Consider the following 16,297-nt stretch of genomic DNA (forward strand, 5'->3'; position numbering starts at 1 on the left):
CTATCTGATATTACTTCTAGGACTTTTTTTTTTTTAGTGCAAGCCACATAGAGCTTAAAGCAGAACTACACTGTATCAGACCTCCAGCGAAGAAAAAATGCTATTTTATTCATTTTTATTATTCAGAGCAAACTCCCCTGTCCATCCATATCTCCATGTTTTATTTTGATGAGAAATCAGTTTGAAAAACACCCCATACAATTTCTGGCCATGGCCATCATTAGTACGGGCAGGTGATTCATGTAGCATTTACTTCCTGGAATCCATCTGCCCTTAGTTCAGGCATACAAGCAGGAGGGTGTGCTTAGCTGAGAAAGCACCTCCTCTCCACATGAAAACTCCTGGGATGCATGATATTATTTGCCTAGGCAAGAAACCAGGAAGTAACTAAAGAAATGTAAAAATAACAGTTTAAAATAAGTAAATATAAAACACTTTCCTATCTATTCACTAATTCTGGCAGCATAAGGATTAAAAATACTCAATGTTGATTAGTAGAGTGAAGTTCTACTTTAATATCAACGTCATTCAAACACACACAAAAATATAAGATTTATTCATTTGATAAAATACATATATACATACTTCTCTTAATGAATGAGTCAGTAAAAAGGATTCATAGATTTCCTGATGACTCTTCTGAGATTTAAAAAAAAAAAAATGCATTTACGTCAGTAGACGCCCTTCCACCTCCTGGTGGGGGGGCGAACCTTCACTGTGATGATGGCTTGTGAGCAGGTTCAACTGGGCTTACCCATGAAGGGTCTGCCACGAAAGGATAAACCGGCAGTAGATGATGATCCCTGCAGGGGCCAAACAGATTATACACTAAGGTAGAGGAGAACAAATCAACAGGAAGGTGATTGCAAATCAGGGGTGCGCAATCTTTTGAAGAGCAAGGGCCACTTAAGTGGTTTGGTAAGCAGTCATGGGCCACAATCAAATTAAATGGTTCAGAATTTCGAATTTCTTATTTTAAATATCATAATGAACATTTTCCTCTTGCAGCCCCTGGAGTATGAAGCAGGGTTGCCATTGCGTCTCCTGACGCTTCACCAGTGGTGGTGGTGGGGAGAGTCGCATGTGGTAAAAAAAAAACCCACCTGTCCCCCAAACCGCAAATGTAACCGAGCTCCATATAAGGCTGCTTTCACACCGATGCACTGCAATTTACCCAAACCATGGGTGCATCCAGGGGCGGACTGACCATTTGGAACTCGGACACGGGGTCAGTAGGGGGCCCCATGAGATGCCCCTGGTACTTTTTTCATAGGCTTTGTTGAGTTTGGGCAAGGACACAGGGGCCCCATGATCCCCTATTGCCCGGGGGCCCCATGAGTTGTCAGTCCGCCTCTGGGTGCAGCACATCTGCGTCTTTCCTGCGGTTTAGCTGCACTTTGCCAGACTTCTATTATATCTTGCGGGGGTGGTGCACTTTCTGATAGTGCACCAAAACTCCTGCATTCAGTTCGAGAGCCACATCAGAGGGCTCCGAGGGCCACAGGTTGAGCACCCCTTTTGTAGATAGTAGGGCAAGAACCCCTCCTTTTTGTAAATGCCTCAATGTATTACTCGAGCATTTCCAAAGAGGAGCATCCGCAAAAGGTACCTTTATGAGCAGGGTCAGTTGACCAAGCTCAAAGCCATAAAATTCTGTGCCTATGCACATCTACACGGAATAGTGGGGCCAAGGGCAAAATCTGTAGTCTTGCAGTGAGAACAGGATAATCTATATCAGGAGAAAGTGCGCTGTTGTGTTCTCCAGTCCAGTTTGCCATTATCTGGGAAATGGACAGCGGCAAAAGCCGGCTTCAGGGCTGAACTTGCCATACTAAAAGGGGAATTCAAGAGTCTCCAAACATCTATCAACTGAATCCTTAAAGGATACTGCCAGGAACCAGTGTGTAAAGGTACAGGGAAATCATGTCTTACTTTTTCAATGTCTCTGGTCTCATCCAGGGCCCAGGAATCACCTACCATGGTGTGAATATCCCCGAAGGGGTCTTCAGGGTCTGGGTGTCATAAAAATGAACCACAGTTCTGGACCTGTATAGATTGCTGCAGTCAACTACATTCATTGCACCACGTGCCAAGGTGAGAGTCTAACACAGGATCCAGAGCCCGAAGCAAGCATTAAAGTCTGGCCCTGCTTCTGCAAAGTACAGTGGGTATAAACAAGAATCACCCTCTTTAAAATAATTACATTTTGTTGCTTTGCAGCCTGAAATAAAGACAGTTTTTGTTTAATCCAGCTGTATTTACTCTGTGCAACTCATAAAATCCAAGTGAAAGATATAACACCAACTTATCAGAAAAAATTTTAAAAATTTCAGCAGAATCACAGAGTTGGTAAAAGGATCACCCCCTCCTTAAAATGACTCAATCAAGTGTAGCTAACCACGTTCTCAATGGCACAAAAAAAACATTTGATTTTCAACTGTGATCAGCTGTGGTAATTTTTATTAGCTCAGCATGAAAATAGCTTTCCTGGAGCACTTAATGCAGGCCATAGATGGGTCGAAAATCGGCCGATTTTTCGGCCGAAAATAAAATCGGCCGATTTTCGGATCGTTAGTGGGCTATTTGTTCAGCCGTTTTTCGGTATTTTGGCCATTTTTTTTAATCGGGAAAGTTGGAAAAAAATCGGCCGATTTTGCCGATCGGCCGATTTTCGCGGCAATAATGGGCTAATCGGCCGATTTTTTTACCTATAAAAAATCTGCGCATGAGCAGTGACCTGCAAGAGGAAGACAAAAAAAAGAAAAAGAAGAAGAAGAGGATGATGATGATGAAGAGGATGATGATGAAGAAGTAGTAGAAGAAGAAGAGGATGATGATGAAGAAGTAGTAGAAGAAGAAGAGGATGATGATGAAGAAGAAGTAGAAGAAGAAGCGGATGATGATGAAGAAGAAGAAGAAGAGGATGATGATGAAGAAGTAGAAGAAGAGGATGATGATGAAGAAGTAGAAGAAGAGGATGATGATGAAGAAGAAGAAGAAGAGGATGATGAAGAAGTAGAAGAAGAAGAAGAGGATGATGATGAAGAAGAAGAAGAAGAAGATGAAGAAGGAGAAGAAGAAGGATGAAAATAAGAGGAATTCAAGTCCGGCAAAAAGTGTCTCTGCAGAGAGCTCCGCTATTTCTTTGACAGTTCTTTGACAGTTCCTTGACATTTACAGCGGTTGCAACATTGTATCTATTTGATTCTGAATAAAAACATCTGTATCCTAAATGGATACAAATAGATACATTGTTGCAACCTCTGTAAATGTCAAGGAACTGTCAAAGAAATAGCAGAGCTCTCTGCAGGGACACTTTTTGCCGGCTGTAGACGGGATGAAAATCGGCCGATTTTGTTTACCATTGGTGGTAACGTCGGCCACTTGAACGACCGATTTTTCGTTTTTTTAAAAGAAAAATCGGACGATTTTCGACCCATCTATGGCCTGCATTAGTCCCTGGTAGTGCAACTGAAGCAATCAATCAACTATGGGTGGCAAGAAGTTATTAGGTACAACACAGACCCTCCCTGGATCAGGACGTCATTCCAAACTGGATGAAAGAGCCAGAAGGAAACTGGTCAGAGAGCCTACCAAGAGGTCTACAGCAAATCTGAAGCAGTTGCAGGAATTTGACATGAGTGGTCATTGTGTGCATGTGAAAACAATATCACAAATTCTCCAATAATGTGGCTTGTATGGGAGGGTTGCAAAAACTCCTCAAGAAAGGTCACATGCAGGCACAACTGAGCTTTGCCAAAACGCACCTTGTAGATTCTGAGGCCACATGGAAAAAGGTGGTATGGTCAGATGGGACTAAAATGTAATTATTTGACCTCAACACTAAATGATATGTCTGGCGGAAATCCAATACAGCTCACCATCCAAATAACACCATTCCTACAGTAAAGCATGGAAGTGGTAATATCTTGTTATGGAGGTGTTTCTCTACAGCAGGGACTGGAGCACTTGTCAGGATAGAAGGAAAAATCGATGGGGCAAAATACCATCAAATTCTTAAGGAAAATCTGCTGCCCTCTCCCAGAAAGTTGTCAATGGGAAGAAGGTTTACCTTCCAACATGAAAATAACCCAAAGGTGAATGTTCTTGCATGACCTAGTTAGAGCACAGACTTAAACCTCATTGAAAATCTGTGGAATGACTTAAAGACTGCAATCCACAAACGGTCACCAAAAAATGTAATTGAACCTCTGCAGAGGGAATAAGCAAATATTGCAAAGTCTAAATGTGCAAAGTTAGTAGAGACAAATCCCAACAGACTGAAGGCTGTAATTAACCACTTGCCTACCCGCACTTATACCCCCCTTCCTCCCCAGGCCTATTTTCAGCTTTAAGTGCTCTCAAACTTTGAATGACAATTACTCAGTCATGCAACACTGTACCCATGTAAAATTTTCGTCCTTTTTTCAGAGCTTTCTTTTGGTGGTATTTAATCACCACTGGGTTTTTTATTTTTTGCACTGTAAACAAAAAAAGACCGAAAATTTAGGAAAAAAAAAAATGCGTTTTTCTTAAGTTTCTTTTAAAAAATTTTGCAAATAAGTAATTTTTCTTCATAAATTTTGTCCAAAATTTATACTGCTACATTTGTTTGGTAAAAATAACACAAATCAGTGCATATTATTTGGTCTGTGTGAAAGCTATAGAGTCTACAAGCTATGGTACCAATCACTGAAAATTGATCACACCTGATGTACCGATGGCCCATCTTATTTCTTGAGGCCCTAACAAGCCAGAACAGTACAAATACCCCCTAAATTACCCCTTTTTGGAAAGTAGACATTCCAAAGAATTTAGTAAGAGGCATGCGAGTTTTTTGAAGGTGTAATTTTTCCCACACTTCTTTGGAAAATTAAGTTTTTATTTTATTCCCCCCCCCCCCCCCACAAAATTGTTATTTTAACAAGTTATTTCTCACACACAGCACATACATACTTGCAACTACACCCCAAAATACTTTCTGCTACTCCTCCTGAATATAATGATACCAAAATGTGAGACTTTTCCACAGCCTGACCACAAAGAGAGTCCAAACATGCAAGGAGCACCATCAGATGTTCTAGGGACATAAATTACACATCTAACATCTTGACTATATTACACTTTCTAAGGCCTTGAAGCACCAGGACAATGGAAATACCCACAAAATGACCCCATTTTGAGAAGCAAACACCCCAACGTATATTCTGTGAGACATAATGAGTCTTTTGATGTCATTTATTTCCAAAAGTTTTCAGAATATGCAGGAAGAAAATGAAAACGTATTGTTTTTTACAAAAAGTTGTCCATTTATAAGATATTTCTAACACATAGCAGGTAAATACCAACCCCCCAAAATACATTCTGCTACCTCTCCTGAGTATGGCAATACCAAATGTGTGATACTTTTCCACAGCCTGGCCATATACAGAGGCCCAACGTCCAAGTAACACCTTTAGGCGTTCTAGGGGCACAAATTACACATCTAATTTCCTGACAACCTATCACACTTTTGAAGGCCCTGGAGCACCAGGACAGAGGAAACATCCACAAAATGACTGTTTTGGAAAGCAAACACTCCCAACGTATTTTTTATGAGGCATAATGAGTCTTTTGAACTTGTTTTTTTCCACAAGTTTTCAGAAAATGTGGAAAAAAATGAAAACGTATCTTTTTTACACAAAGTTGTCAGTTTTTTAAGATATTTCTAACACTTATGTAAATACCACAAAGTACACCCCAAAATGCATTCTGCTACTCCTCCTGAGTATGGCAATACCACATGTGTAAGACTTTTCCACCGCCTGACCACATAGAGAGGCCCAACATGCAAGGAGCACTATCAGGTGTTCTAGGGTGGCACAGTGGCTTACTGGTTAGCACTTCCGCCTGGCAGTACTAGGGTCGTTGGTTCGAATCCCAGCCACAGCAGCACCTGTCTGGAGTTCGCATGTTCTCCCTGTGCCTGCGTGGGTTTCCTCCGGGTACTCCGGTTTCCTCCCACACTCCAAAGACAGGCAGGTAGGTAGGTTAATTGGCTCCTGTCTAAATTGTCCATATTATGTGTATGTATGAATGTGAGTTAGGGACCTTAGATTGTACGCCACTTGAGGGTTAGGGACTGATGTGAATGTACAATATATATATGTAAAGCTCTGCGTAAAATTGACAGCACTATATAAGTACCTGAAATAAAATAAATAAATTACACATCTAATATCTTGACTACCTATTACACTTTTGAAGGCCCTGAAGCACCAGGACAATGGAATTACTCACAAAATGACCCCATTTTGAGAAGCAAACACCCCAATATATATTCTATGAGGCATAATGAGTCTTTTGAACGTCGTTTTTTTCCACAAGGTTTCGGAACATGTGAAAAAAAAAGAAAACTTTTTTTTTTTTACACAAAATGCACTGATGGGTACTGATAAGGCTGCACTTATGGGTGCTGATGAGGCTGCACTGATGGGGATGAGCACAGAAAGGGCACTGATGAGTACACTCACAGTTTAGGAATCGATTCTCTCACATTCCTTTCCTCACATTCGGTATTGGTGTGAAGAAAGAAGAGAGAAAACCCAGCACATGACCCTGCTGTATTTACATTTGTAAACGTTTAGTCCAATGACGAGTGATCACAAATGTAAACAGCCGCTGTAATTAGCCATTCACCCCCCTCTTTGTGATGTGCTGTGTCCGAGGGACAAAGCCATCACTTACAGTTCCCAATACGCGCTGCCGGGGGTGCGCAGGAAGCACGATCATGGCTGGCCGCGGTGAAGCCGTCATTCGGCTATCTGCAATCGGCAAGTGGTTAAAGCAAAAGGTGGTTCAACAAAATACTTACACAAGGGGGTAATCCTTTTTCCAACTCCATGATTCCCTTTTTAATAGTTTTTTCTGACAGGTTGTTATATTTTTCCCTTGGATGTTAAGTTGCACTGGGTAAATACAGCTGGATACAACAAAAACGGTGTGTGTCTTCATTTCAGACTGCAAAGCAACAAAATGTGAGTATTTTAAAGAAGGGGGGGGGGGGGGGGGGATTCTTTTCCATACCCACTGTATACATCGAAGGTGACTGACCAAGGAACTGCTAGTGAGCCAATAGGCAATCAGCAGCCAGATCTTGACAGAAGTGTCAATTGAAGGAGTAAAGTGAAAAAAAAAAAAATAAAACAATCTGCTCCAACTGGAGAAGGGTCCATCACCTAAGGACACTGGCAAATAACTGGAGCAGTGGACAGGGTTGTGTGGATTAACTGTGGGCAGTCCCAACAAAGCTTGCCAGTGTCCAAACACCTTAAGGTAGTGGCATATAACAACATGGACATACATGGATTTCCACACCAGCCGAATTTCGTATGGGCAGGCTGGTTGTACACAAGTCAATCTACCAATCGTTCATAAAACATGTATATCCACTTGAAGACCAAGCATTTTCTGGCATGTCTTGTTTACAAGTTTAAATCAGTATTTTTTGCTAGAAAATTACTTATAATCCCCAAACATTATATATATATTTTTTTAAACCCTAGAGAATGAAATAGCAATCGTTGCAATTTTTTTATATCATATGGTATTTGCACAGTGGTTTTTAATTGCAATTTTTTTTGTGGAAAAAATACACTTTAGTGAATTTACAAAATTGAGGCATGAATTGTGGGATTTTTTTTAAACTATGAAAGAGGATGTTATGGTTAGTAAATAGATACCAAACATGTCACGCTTTCAAAAAGCGCACATTGGTGGAATGGCAACAAACTACGATACTTAAAAATCTCCATAAGTGATGCTTTCTAAACCTGTAAATATTTTTAGTTACAAAGGAGGACTAGCGCTAAAATTATCGCTCTCACTCTTACGTTTGTGGCGATACCTCACATGTGTGCTGTGAACACTGTTTACATATGCGTGCATGATTTGTAGGAGTATGTTCACTTCTTATTTATTTTTTATTTTTAGGTTTCATGCAAACTAGAAAAGCTAAAAACTGCGTTAGAAAAGAATGGGGAAAAAAAGGTAATGATTTAACTGTTTTTGCAGGTGTTTAGTAGTGTTTAGCCTAGTGTGTAACTACTGTTGTCAAGGAGAGGGCGGGAAGCCGGCTGCCAGGTCCTTAACAACGGATGAGTCACCAGCTGTCAGCATGGTTCACACACGCCGTTCAGAGTTAAGGAGCTGTCCATGTTTTCCCTGCCAAAACGCTCCTGCTGCAGAACGCACTGTCGTTGGCAATGTTTCCTCTAGCCGCTACGAAAAATGTCCCAGTGGCTAATAAAGCTGCTTGCTTTAAACAGCGGCGAGGAGAACCATTCCAATGCATTGGCTTTCTACTATACCTCCTACATGATCGGAATTGGTGAAGGTTATAGCAGAGATTACAAGAATGGAGTACCTCACTGCTTTGCATGCTAACTCTGTCCCTATCTTTGAGGCAGTATGGGAACCATGGGATCTTTCCATTTCTGATTTGCCTACTCAATTGTCTGAACATGATGGCTAATTCACTGTTATGCATTGACACTGTATGTACCTATATGCCTCTCATCGATGAGCCTATATTTCTGTTCTTTTATTGCTTTGTGATTGTTATTTCGTGATTCTATGCAATGCTGTTTGCATTTTGAAAATCAATAAAAAGTAAATTATAAAAAAAAGCAAAAAAAAAAAAAAAAGCTGCTTGCCAGGTATCTTTAACCATGACCTCAGTAAACCACTTAAAAACTGCAATGTTCATATACATATTGGGGTCTTCAAGTGAATATTTTCACTTGATTTATATAGACAGTATAATTAAGTGTTCTTGCATGGCAAGACCACTGTTATGTCACATATATATTCTTATTATAGCCAAATTTACCACCCTAACTCCTCCCACAGTTTTTACACTACATAGACAGTAATATACCGAAACGTGCGGATTGTTCCCGATTGGTGTGCTATTACTTTGTGGAACGTTTCGCTGAATGGTTCACGAAACATCTGCGTTTTTGTGGTGAAATTGGTCTCATAGGAATGAATGGCGGAATGTTCAAAACTAGAGTGTGAGCTGAAAAATCAGGACATGATTTCTAAACTGCCATCACTCCCTCATTTTCAAGCCCACCTACACAAATCTTATATCAAAACGTTCAGCTATCCCTGCTGCCACTAGTCATGACAGTTTTCACAATATGACCATTTGTTTGCAACTCATGCCGTCCATTGATATTCATTGAAACTGCACTCTAGCCACCTCAAATTTGAAGGGCAATTTCTAAACTGTGACGGTGCCTTCATTTTTAATATTTCAGAGACATACTATGCATCAAAATGTAGGTCTGGGTCTTGTGATTCTCACAATATAAAACTCTTTGCTGTAGGATTTATAGTTTTTAAAACTACAACTATTTGAAGACGCCAGTGAAGTGAGCAATTTGGAGCAGTTTGTTTTTAACCGCTCTTCTCTGCCCTATATGAAATCTAATTTTGAAATCGTGACAGTTTGGCCGGCTTCTGGTTAAAGGTTTGGAAATAAGTTTTCTACAGTAGAGAGTATTTGAGGTGATAATGCTGCTAATGTTTTTATAAATGTATGTTTTAATGTAACTGTGAAGCACTTTGGGCAACAACATTGCAATTAAATGTGCTATATAAATAATTAAAAGTTGAAATGCATGTCTCACTCTATCAAGCTTGCCATGTGCACTTTTTAAATTTGATCAATCAATTGGTTAGTGTAATGTTTACTATCTTTACTCACTCCAAACACTCCACACAGTTACTCTGCCCACTCCATAAAGTTACTCTGCCCAGTCCAACCTTTTCACAGTTACTCCAGCCACTCCAACCACACAACAGGTACTCAAGCCACTCCACCCAGTTACTCCGCCCACTCCAGTTGTAGACTACTGGTGGAGGCAAGAACACTTCACACAATTTCCCCAGAAATTGTAGCTTTTCTAGTTTTATATTAATATAGCACTGGAATACATTTAGGTTTTAATGCAAAAACAATGATTGCAGTGAATCCCTCCAAACAGGCTCATGGCAACTAATAAATAAAATGGCTAAAAGCCTACAATCAAATATATAAAATGCACCCCATTTGAGCCCATGTGGAGGGGTCAAAATGCATACCAAAGACTAAGGCTGTAGAACACTGCTCACTCAAAAATTAACCAAATGTATAAATACTCAATGTATATTATTTATGGCAGTTCATTATAGAAAAGAGCTAAAGATTAAACTGTCATTCAAACCCGGAAGGTATGTTGCTTTCAGTTCATAAATCCATCAGTACTGTTGTTGCAATACCCATTTGTCAAAATCACTCCACTGGGGGTTAGTGTTTACCTTTAAAACAACCCAACATCTTAGACTCTCTAAGCATTAGGTTGGAAAATAAAGATTTCAGCTTCAAAGTATGTATATCAAAATAAATACAAAAATCAAAGTGGAAGTAAAGGTAAAACCTAACTAACTCTAAACATACTCTCAGCCATATGCTAAGCCTAATTTATCTAGCCCTGTAAAGAAAAGAAAAAAAAAAAAACAAAAAAACGCTATACTTATCTACTCTGCAGCTGTTCCAGTATGGTCCCAGTCTCAGCTGTTAGCGGCAGCTTCAGTGTGTAGGAGAGGTATCCGACAATGGAAGTGCCATAGTAAGTCTATGGGTGAAGTCACTTCCCAGGCATTTCCGAGCCATTGTCAGCTTTCTCCTGCACACAAAGGGCGCCGCTGGAGACTGGACCCGTGCGGCTGCAGTACAGGTAAGTATACCAATAAAGAATTTGGGTGGATTCCCACAAAATCCAAAAGTTTAAGAAGTGGGATGCATAAACTATGCCAAAACAAAAGGCTGCAAAATCTTATTATAGGCCCTCTACAATTAAGCCCAATGTGGGCGAAACATGTCAGAGGGGTGGGAGCGATGGGTGGGGGATTTGAGCTGAAGCTCGTCTTTCAATTACACAGCAGTTGAATAAAATGTGCGGCGACATTTGTATGCTATACTGTATCTTGGAGTGAGATTTGCTTTGTCTGCCAGCAGCTGAATACAGATTGTAAACTCAGGAGACCGATACTGTGATCATGGAGTGGCACTGATCTGTTCTGGTATACTGTGGTTGAATCATAAAACATGCGATCCAGGGATGTGCATGAGAGCCTTGTCTCTCCGGGGACTGTCCCTCCTTGTTGGCTAAAATAGCAGCAGGCCACAGCCAGTGAGCCAATAAAGAGAGAGAGGGGGTGGGTCCAAGCCACGGCTGTGTGTGAGAATGGACATACAGAGCAGCAGCTTGGCAGTGAGACTGCTTACGTAACCCCAAAACAAGCTGCTTGCTCTGGGGGCACTCTGCAGGAGGGAGGGGCCAAGAAAAGGAAGACTGGTGCTGCTCTGTGCAAAACCACTGCACAGCTGCTGGTAAAAATGAACACCCCCAAGTGCTTATCAATCAAACCTAAATGTATACCAGTGCTATATTCAAATAAACATATACTATCTATATAAATCAACTGAAAATATTCATGTTTTATAAACATGATACAATAAGAGAGCACTAATGACTGAAATTAATACAAATATTAGTCATAGTAAAGTCCATAATAAATAAAAAATAATTGTCCAAACTCATAGGTTCTGGTAGAAGGGGGAAATCAGGATATCCATGTAACCATACACAGCTGGGAGAGATTTATTTGACTCACTTTATTTATAAAAGGAGGCACGCCATTCTGGTGAGCCTCCATTTCACTATTTAGAGAACACGGAGTAATGAGCTGGATTACTTAAAGAAGCAGTGTGTTTAAAAGGACAACTAATTATTTTATATTTATCACAGACTTTCCTTGCTACTATAACCAATATTTTTATTATCGCTTATGGGTGCACTTGGTTCACACTGCTGTGATTTGAGATCCAACTTGTAAGATCCCAAGTCGCATGACATGTGAAATCCCATGTTAGTCAATGAGAGCTGTCTTAATTAGCCTACTGAAGTTGCTCCGACTTTAGAAAAAGGTTCCTGTACTACTTCAAGGCGATTTCTATTCGCCTTGTGCCCATAGACTTTAAAAGGAAATCGCCTGCAAGTTGGATGCTCATCTAAATTGATGTGATTTGGGTCAGACATTACAGGAAGATTACCCAGGCATTCCCTGAAAGTCGCATCAAAGTAGTATTCAAGTTGCCAGAAAATCACCTGGCAAAGTTGCACGAATTTCAGGTTGCAGTATTGTGAACCGAGACTTATTGTACCTCGTTTATGAAACATGTACAGTGAAGTATTTGATCCCTTGCTCATTTTGAATGTTTGCCCACTCACAAATGATCAGTCTAAAAATCGAATGGTAGGTGTATTGTAACACTGAGAGACAGAATGGAGACAGTCTGGAGACTGGCTAGGCCACTTCAGGACCTTAATGTGCTTCTTCTTGAGCCACTCCTTTGTTGCCTTGGCTGTGTGTTTTGGGTCATTGTCATGTGTAACACCCATCCACGACCCATTTTCAATGCCCTGATTGCGTTGCCAAACGTCAACCACCAAACCATAATGACCCGGAGAGGATCTGCCAAGAGGAGTGGGCCAAAATCCCTCGAGATGTGTGCAAACCTGGTGGCCAACTACAGGAAACGTCTGACCTCTGTGATTGCCTACAAGGGATTTGCCACCAAGTACTAAGTCATGTTTTGTGAAGGGGATCAAATACTTATTTCCCTCATGAACATGCAAATCAGTGCATAATTTGTTAGACATGCATTTCTTCGTGAGTGGGCAAACATTCAAAATCAGCAGAGGAACAAATACTTATTTTCTTCACTGTATATCCAGTTGAAGACCAAGCATTTTCTGGCATGTCTTGTTTACAGATCTGGCCAGTCTGGAAGAGGCATTGGAGCATTGGCTAACGCGCGAACATGGTCTGTGTACCACACTTTCCAGGGTCACTATGGAGCTATGAGAATCACAAGCATATCCTCCAGAAAAAATCAGAAATACAAGACATCTCTTTGAACAAACGGTCAAATATGACTCCAAAAGTGGAAATAAACTTTAACCTTTCATAAAGTGCAAATAGGGCCCTCAGGTGGTGAGTTGTTTGCAGCTGTAGAGTGGCTGCCCTCCTGTTTACTGCAAGGCATGCTGTATAAAATCAGTTGCACCCTAAATCAAGAAAGCTACTTTACTTTCCCAAGAATGCTCACAGACCAGCTGATAAAAAATAGCTGGGTGATCACCTTCTATGCAGAAGTGTGCCCCTTGCTGTGTTCCTTAGTCCAGGCAGTCAGCAGGGAAGAAAGACTGCTGCAGTAGGAAAAAGAGAGCCGTTTCTGCCTGCCAGTTCTCCACCGCTGAATTTTTAGACTGCAGCTTCTTTAAAAAACAAAAAAACAAACATGTCTGGCACCCCTCAAGCACCATTCTCTTGTCTCTGGCAGAGGTGCTGTGAGCAGAAATGCAGGATGGAAGAGAGGTTGGTGCGTAAAAACTAGTGATTACTTTCTGCAATCATAAAGTCCTGGACTGAGAACCTAGTAGTAGCCAGTCACCAGATATCAGCAAGAATTTTGCACTGTAAGGTATGGGAATACAGAGGGGTCGATTAACTAAAACTGGTACAGCTGTGCATGATAGCCAATCAGCTTCTAACTTCAGCTTGTTAAATTAAGCTTGGCAATAAAACCTGGAAGATTGGTTTCTACGCAGAATTGTATCAGATTTTGCACTATTTAGTAAATAACCCCATGGTGCCTTGCTGACAGATAAAAACATAGCTCAAGATAGAAAAAAGGAAGGTTATCATAGCTGATCAAATCTTGTCACCCTTATCAATGTCCAGCTAAACAAGCTGCTTGTAAAGCAAGCACTGCACACGACATTAACAGGAAAAAAAATCCCTGCCACAGCAAGATACTGTTTGTATAGAATTGTGTATATGGTGCTATTTTTTTTTTCTATTGGTTGAACAAGATGTACTTTTTTTTTATCCTACTATGTAACAAGTAAGTCTTCAGAGATGGGAACAGACAAAACTGCCACAGCTCTGCTCTTGATAACTCAGCAAAATAGCCAAATAAACTGGCCTGACCTGAGTAGTGGAGTCCAAAGTAACCTGAAACACAGATGGGTTGTCACTGCAGGATAACCTTGCAGAGAAAACAAAATGTATAGTATAATGACCTGGGAAAATCTGCACGCCTTGGCTAACTTTAGAGACTACAAGGATTTCCAACATCTGTCCAGAATCTACCAATAGTTGTTGATAAAAGAAAAATATCTTCCAAGTCAAACAAAAATATGAAAGAAGAGAAAAAGTGATCTGTTCTCCTAAGGACACTAGGTGAGACTAAGCAGGGGTAAGGTGAGAGGGGTTATAGTCTCAGGGGAATGGTCTTCGGTTTTCTATGCACTTGTGTATTTCTCCTGCAATAAACTTTTTTTTTTTTTAAATTAAACATGACAGCATTCGTACTTCAATTCTGCAACTAACTAGCGCTTTGGCCAACTGTTTTACACATGCCTACTAAACTATACAATGCTGCTAATACAGGAAAAAAAAACAGAACTAAGATGGAGATAGAGCTATCGGTTCTTAACACACCTCTTGCTGGTTCTTTTCCTCATCAAGATTCACCATGCTCCAGCCAACATTTTCTTCTCCATCAGAGTCTCCATCTTTCTCAGATTCCTCATCTTCTTTCTCAAAGTCCTAGGAAAAGTTGTACAGACAGGTTAGACTCTTACAAGTATAAGGTAGCTTAATGAAAGCAGGTAACTGGAGCCTCGGGAAATTGCCTCATACCATTAAATCCTCTTGATCTTCTCTGTTCCCTGCCAGACCATAAGTTGGAATCTCCCCAAGAGTTCTGCAGAATTCAGATGTTGCATTGAACACAATGGACCCCTTCTTGTCATCATCATCTTCTTCATCTTGACTCTTTTGAGAAGTCAGCCTTTTTACCATTGAAACAACCTTAAAAGAGCAAACTTAGTGTAAACTAGAAAGTTAATCAAGCCAATTAACAAGAAACTTTGCAATAAGCAAAATTATGTCCTTAAAAGTGAAACTAAACCTAAAAAAATGCAGACAACTATTCGCAGGTAGGATTTTTAAGACCGAAAAGACCCTACTGGTCTTTTCTGTCAAACCTTCTCCCTTCCTGCCTGCAAATGTTTGTGAACACTGACCTGTGCATGCGCAGCTCTGCTTACATTTACAGCAAGGCTTTGTGCCTCGATGATATAACTCACATATGTGCACATGTGAGGGAGTGATGATAAATGTTGCCCTAGCACTGAATCTTTGGAGACCCCACCCTACATGATTAACAGACAAGTGCACAATTATTTCTACTGTCTTGCTTCCTATTGGGATGGGCACTGATGACACCAGGTTGCACCTCAGACTGTCCAGGAGCTCAGTGATGCCCTGGTCCAGATCTGGGAGGAAATACCCAAGGACACCATTCACCGTCTCATTAGGAGCATGTCCCGACATTGTCAGGCATTCATACAAGTACATAGGGGCCACACAAAATACTGAATACCATTTTGAGTTGCTGCAATTAAATTTCAGCAAAATGAACTGGCCTGCTGCATCATTTTTTCACTTTGGTTTTCGGCGTGTCTTTGAATTCAGTCCTCTGCAAGACTTTGAGATCTGATGTGTTGTCACAGTGTTCCTTTAATTTTTTTGAGCAATATATAAATAACACACACACTTCTAAAAAAAAGTGAGAAGCTGTGGAAAAGCTACTTAAAAACAGAATGCAATGTTTTACAAATCTCATAAACCCATAGTTTATTCACAATAGAAAATATATCAAATGTTGAAACTGAAGACAAAATAAGGTGATTTCAAAACTGATGGCAGCAACATTTCAAAAACATTGGGACAGGGCAACAAAAAGCTTGCAAAATAAGTGGTATAACAAGGAAAAGCTTGAAGAACAATTTGCAACTAATTAGGTTACTTGGCAACAGGTCAGTCACATGACTAGGTATAAAAAGACCATCTTAGAGAGCTTGAGTATCTCAGAACTAAAGATGGTCAGAGGTTCACCTAGTCTGTTTTTATGCAGATTTTCCACAGTGCCCAAACTTGGAATCGAGGGGGGGGGCGCATTTGTACACACACCACACACACACTATACTGCCAAAGTATTGGGACACCCCTCCAAATCACTGGATTCAGGTGTTCCAATTACCTCCATGGCCACAGGTGTATAAAAGCAAGCACCTAGGCATGCAGACTGCTTCTAAAAACATTTGTGAAAGAATGGGTCGCTCTCAGGAGCTCA

The 16,297-nt window shown here is 40.5% G+C and overlaps 1 protein-coding gene across 1 annotated transcript in view; it reads right to left on the reverse strand.

The window, feature by feature from the left end:
- Positions 1–16,297, reverse strand: part of SART1 (spliceosome associated factor 1, recruiter of U4/U6.U5 tri-snRNP) — a 78,989-nt gene that overhangs the window by 12,223 nt on the left and 50,469 nt on the right. The window contains exons 14-15 of the mRNA XM_089658035.1: positions 14,800–14,970; positions 14,599–14,706 (exon numbers count right to left, since the gene is read on the reverse strand). Of these exons, the coding sequence (XP_089514161.1) occupies positions 14,599–14,706; positions 14,800–14,970 (279 nt within the window). The remainder of the gene's footprint in view (positions 1–14,598; positions 14,707–14,799; positions 14,971–16,297) is intronic.

Source organism: Staurois parvus, unplaced genomic scaffold (genome assembly GCF_062004578.1).
Source record: "Staurois parvus isolate SC_StPar_1 unplaced genomic scaffold, SC_StPar_1.0 ptg001051l, whole genome shotgun sequence".
NCBI classification, from domain to species: Eukaryota; Metazoa; Chordata; class Amphibia; order Anura; family Ranidae; genus Staurois; species Staurois parvus.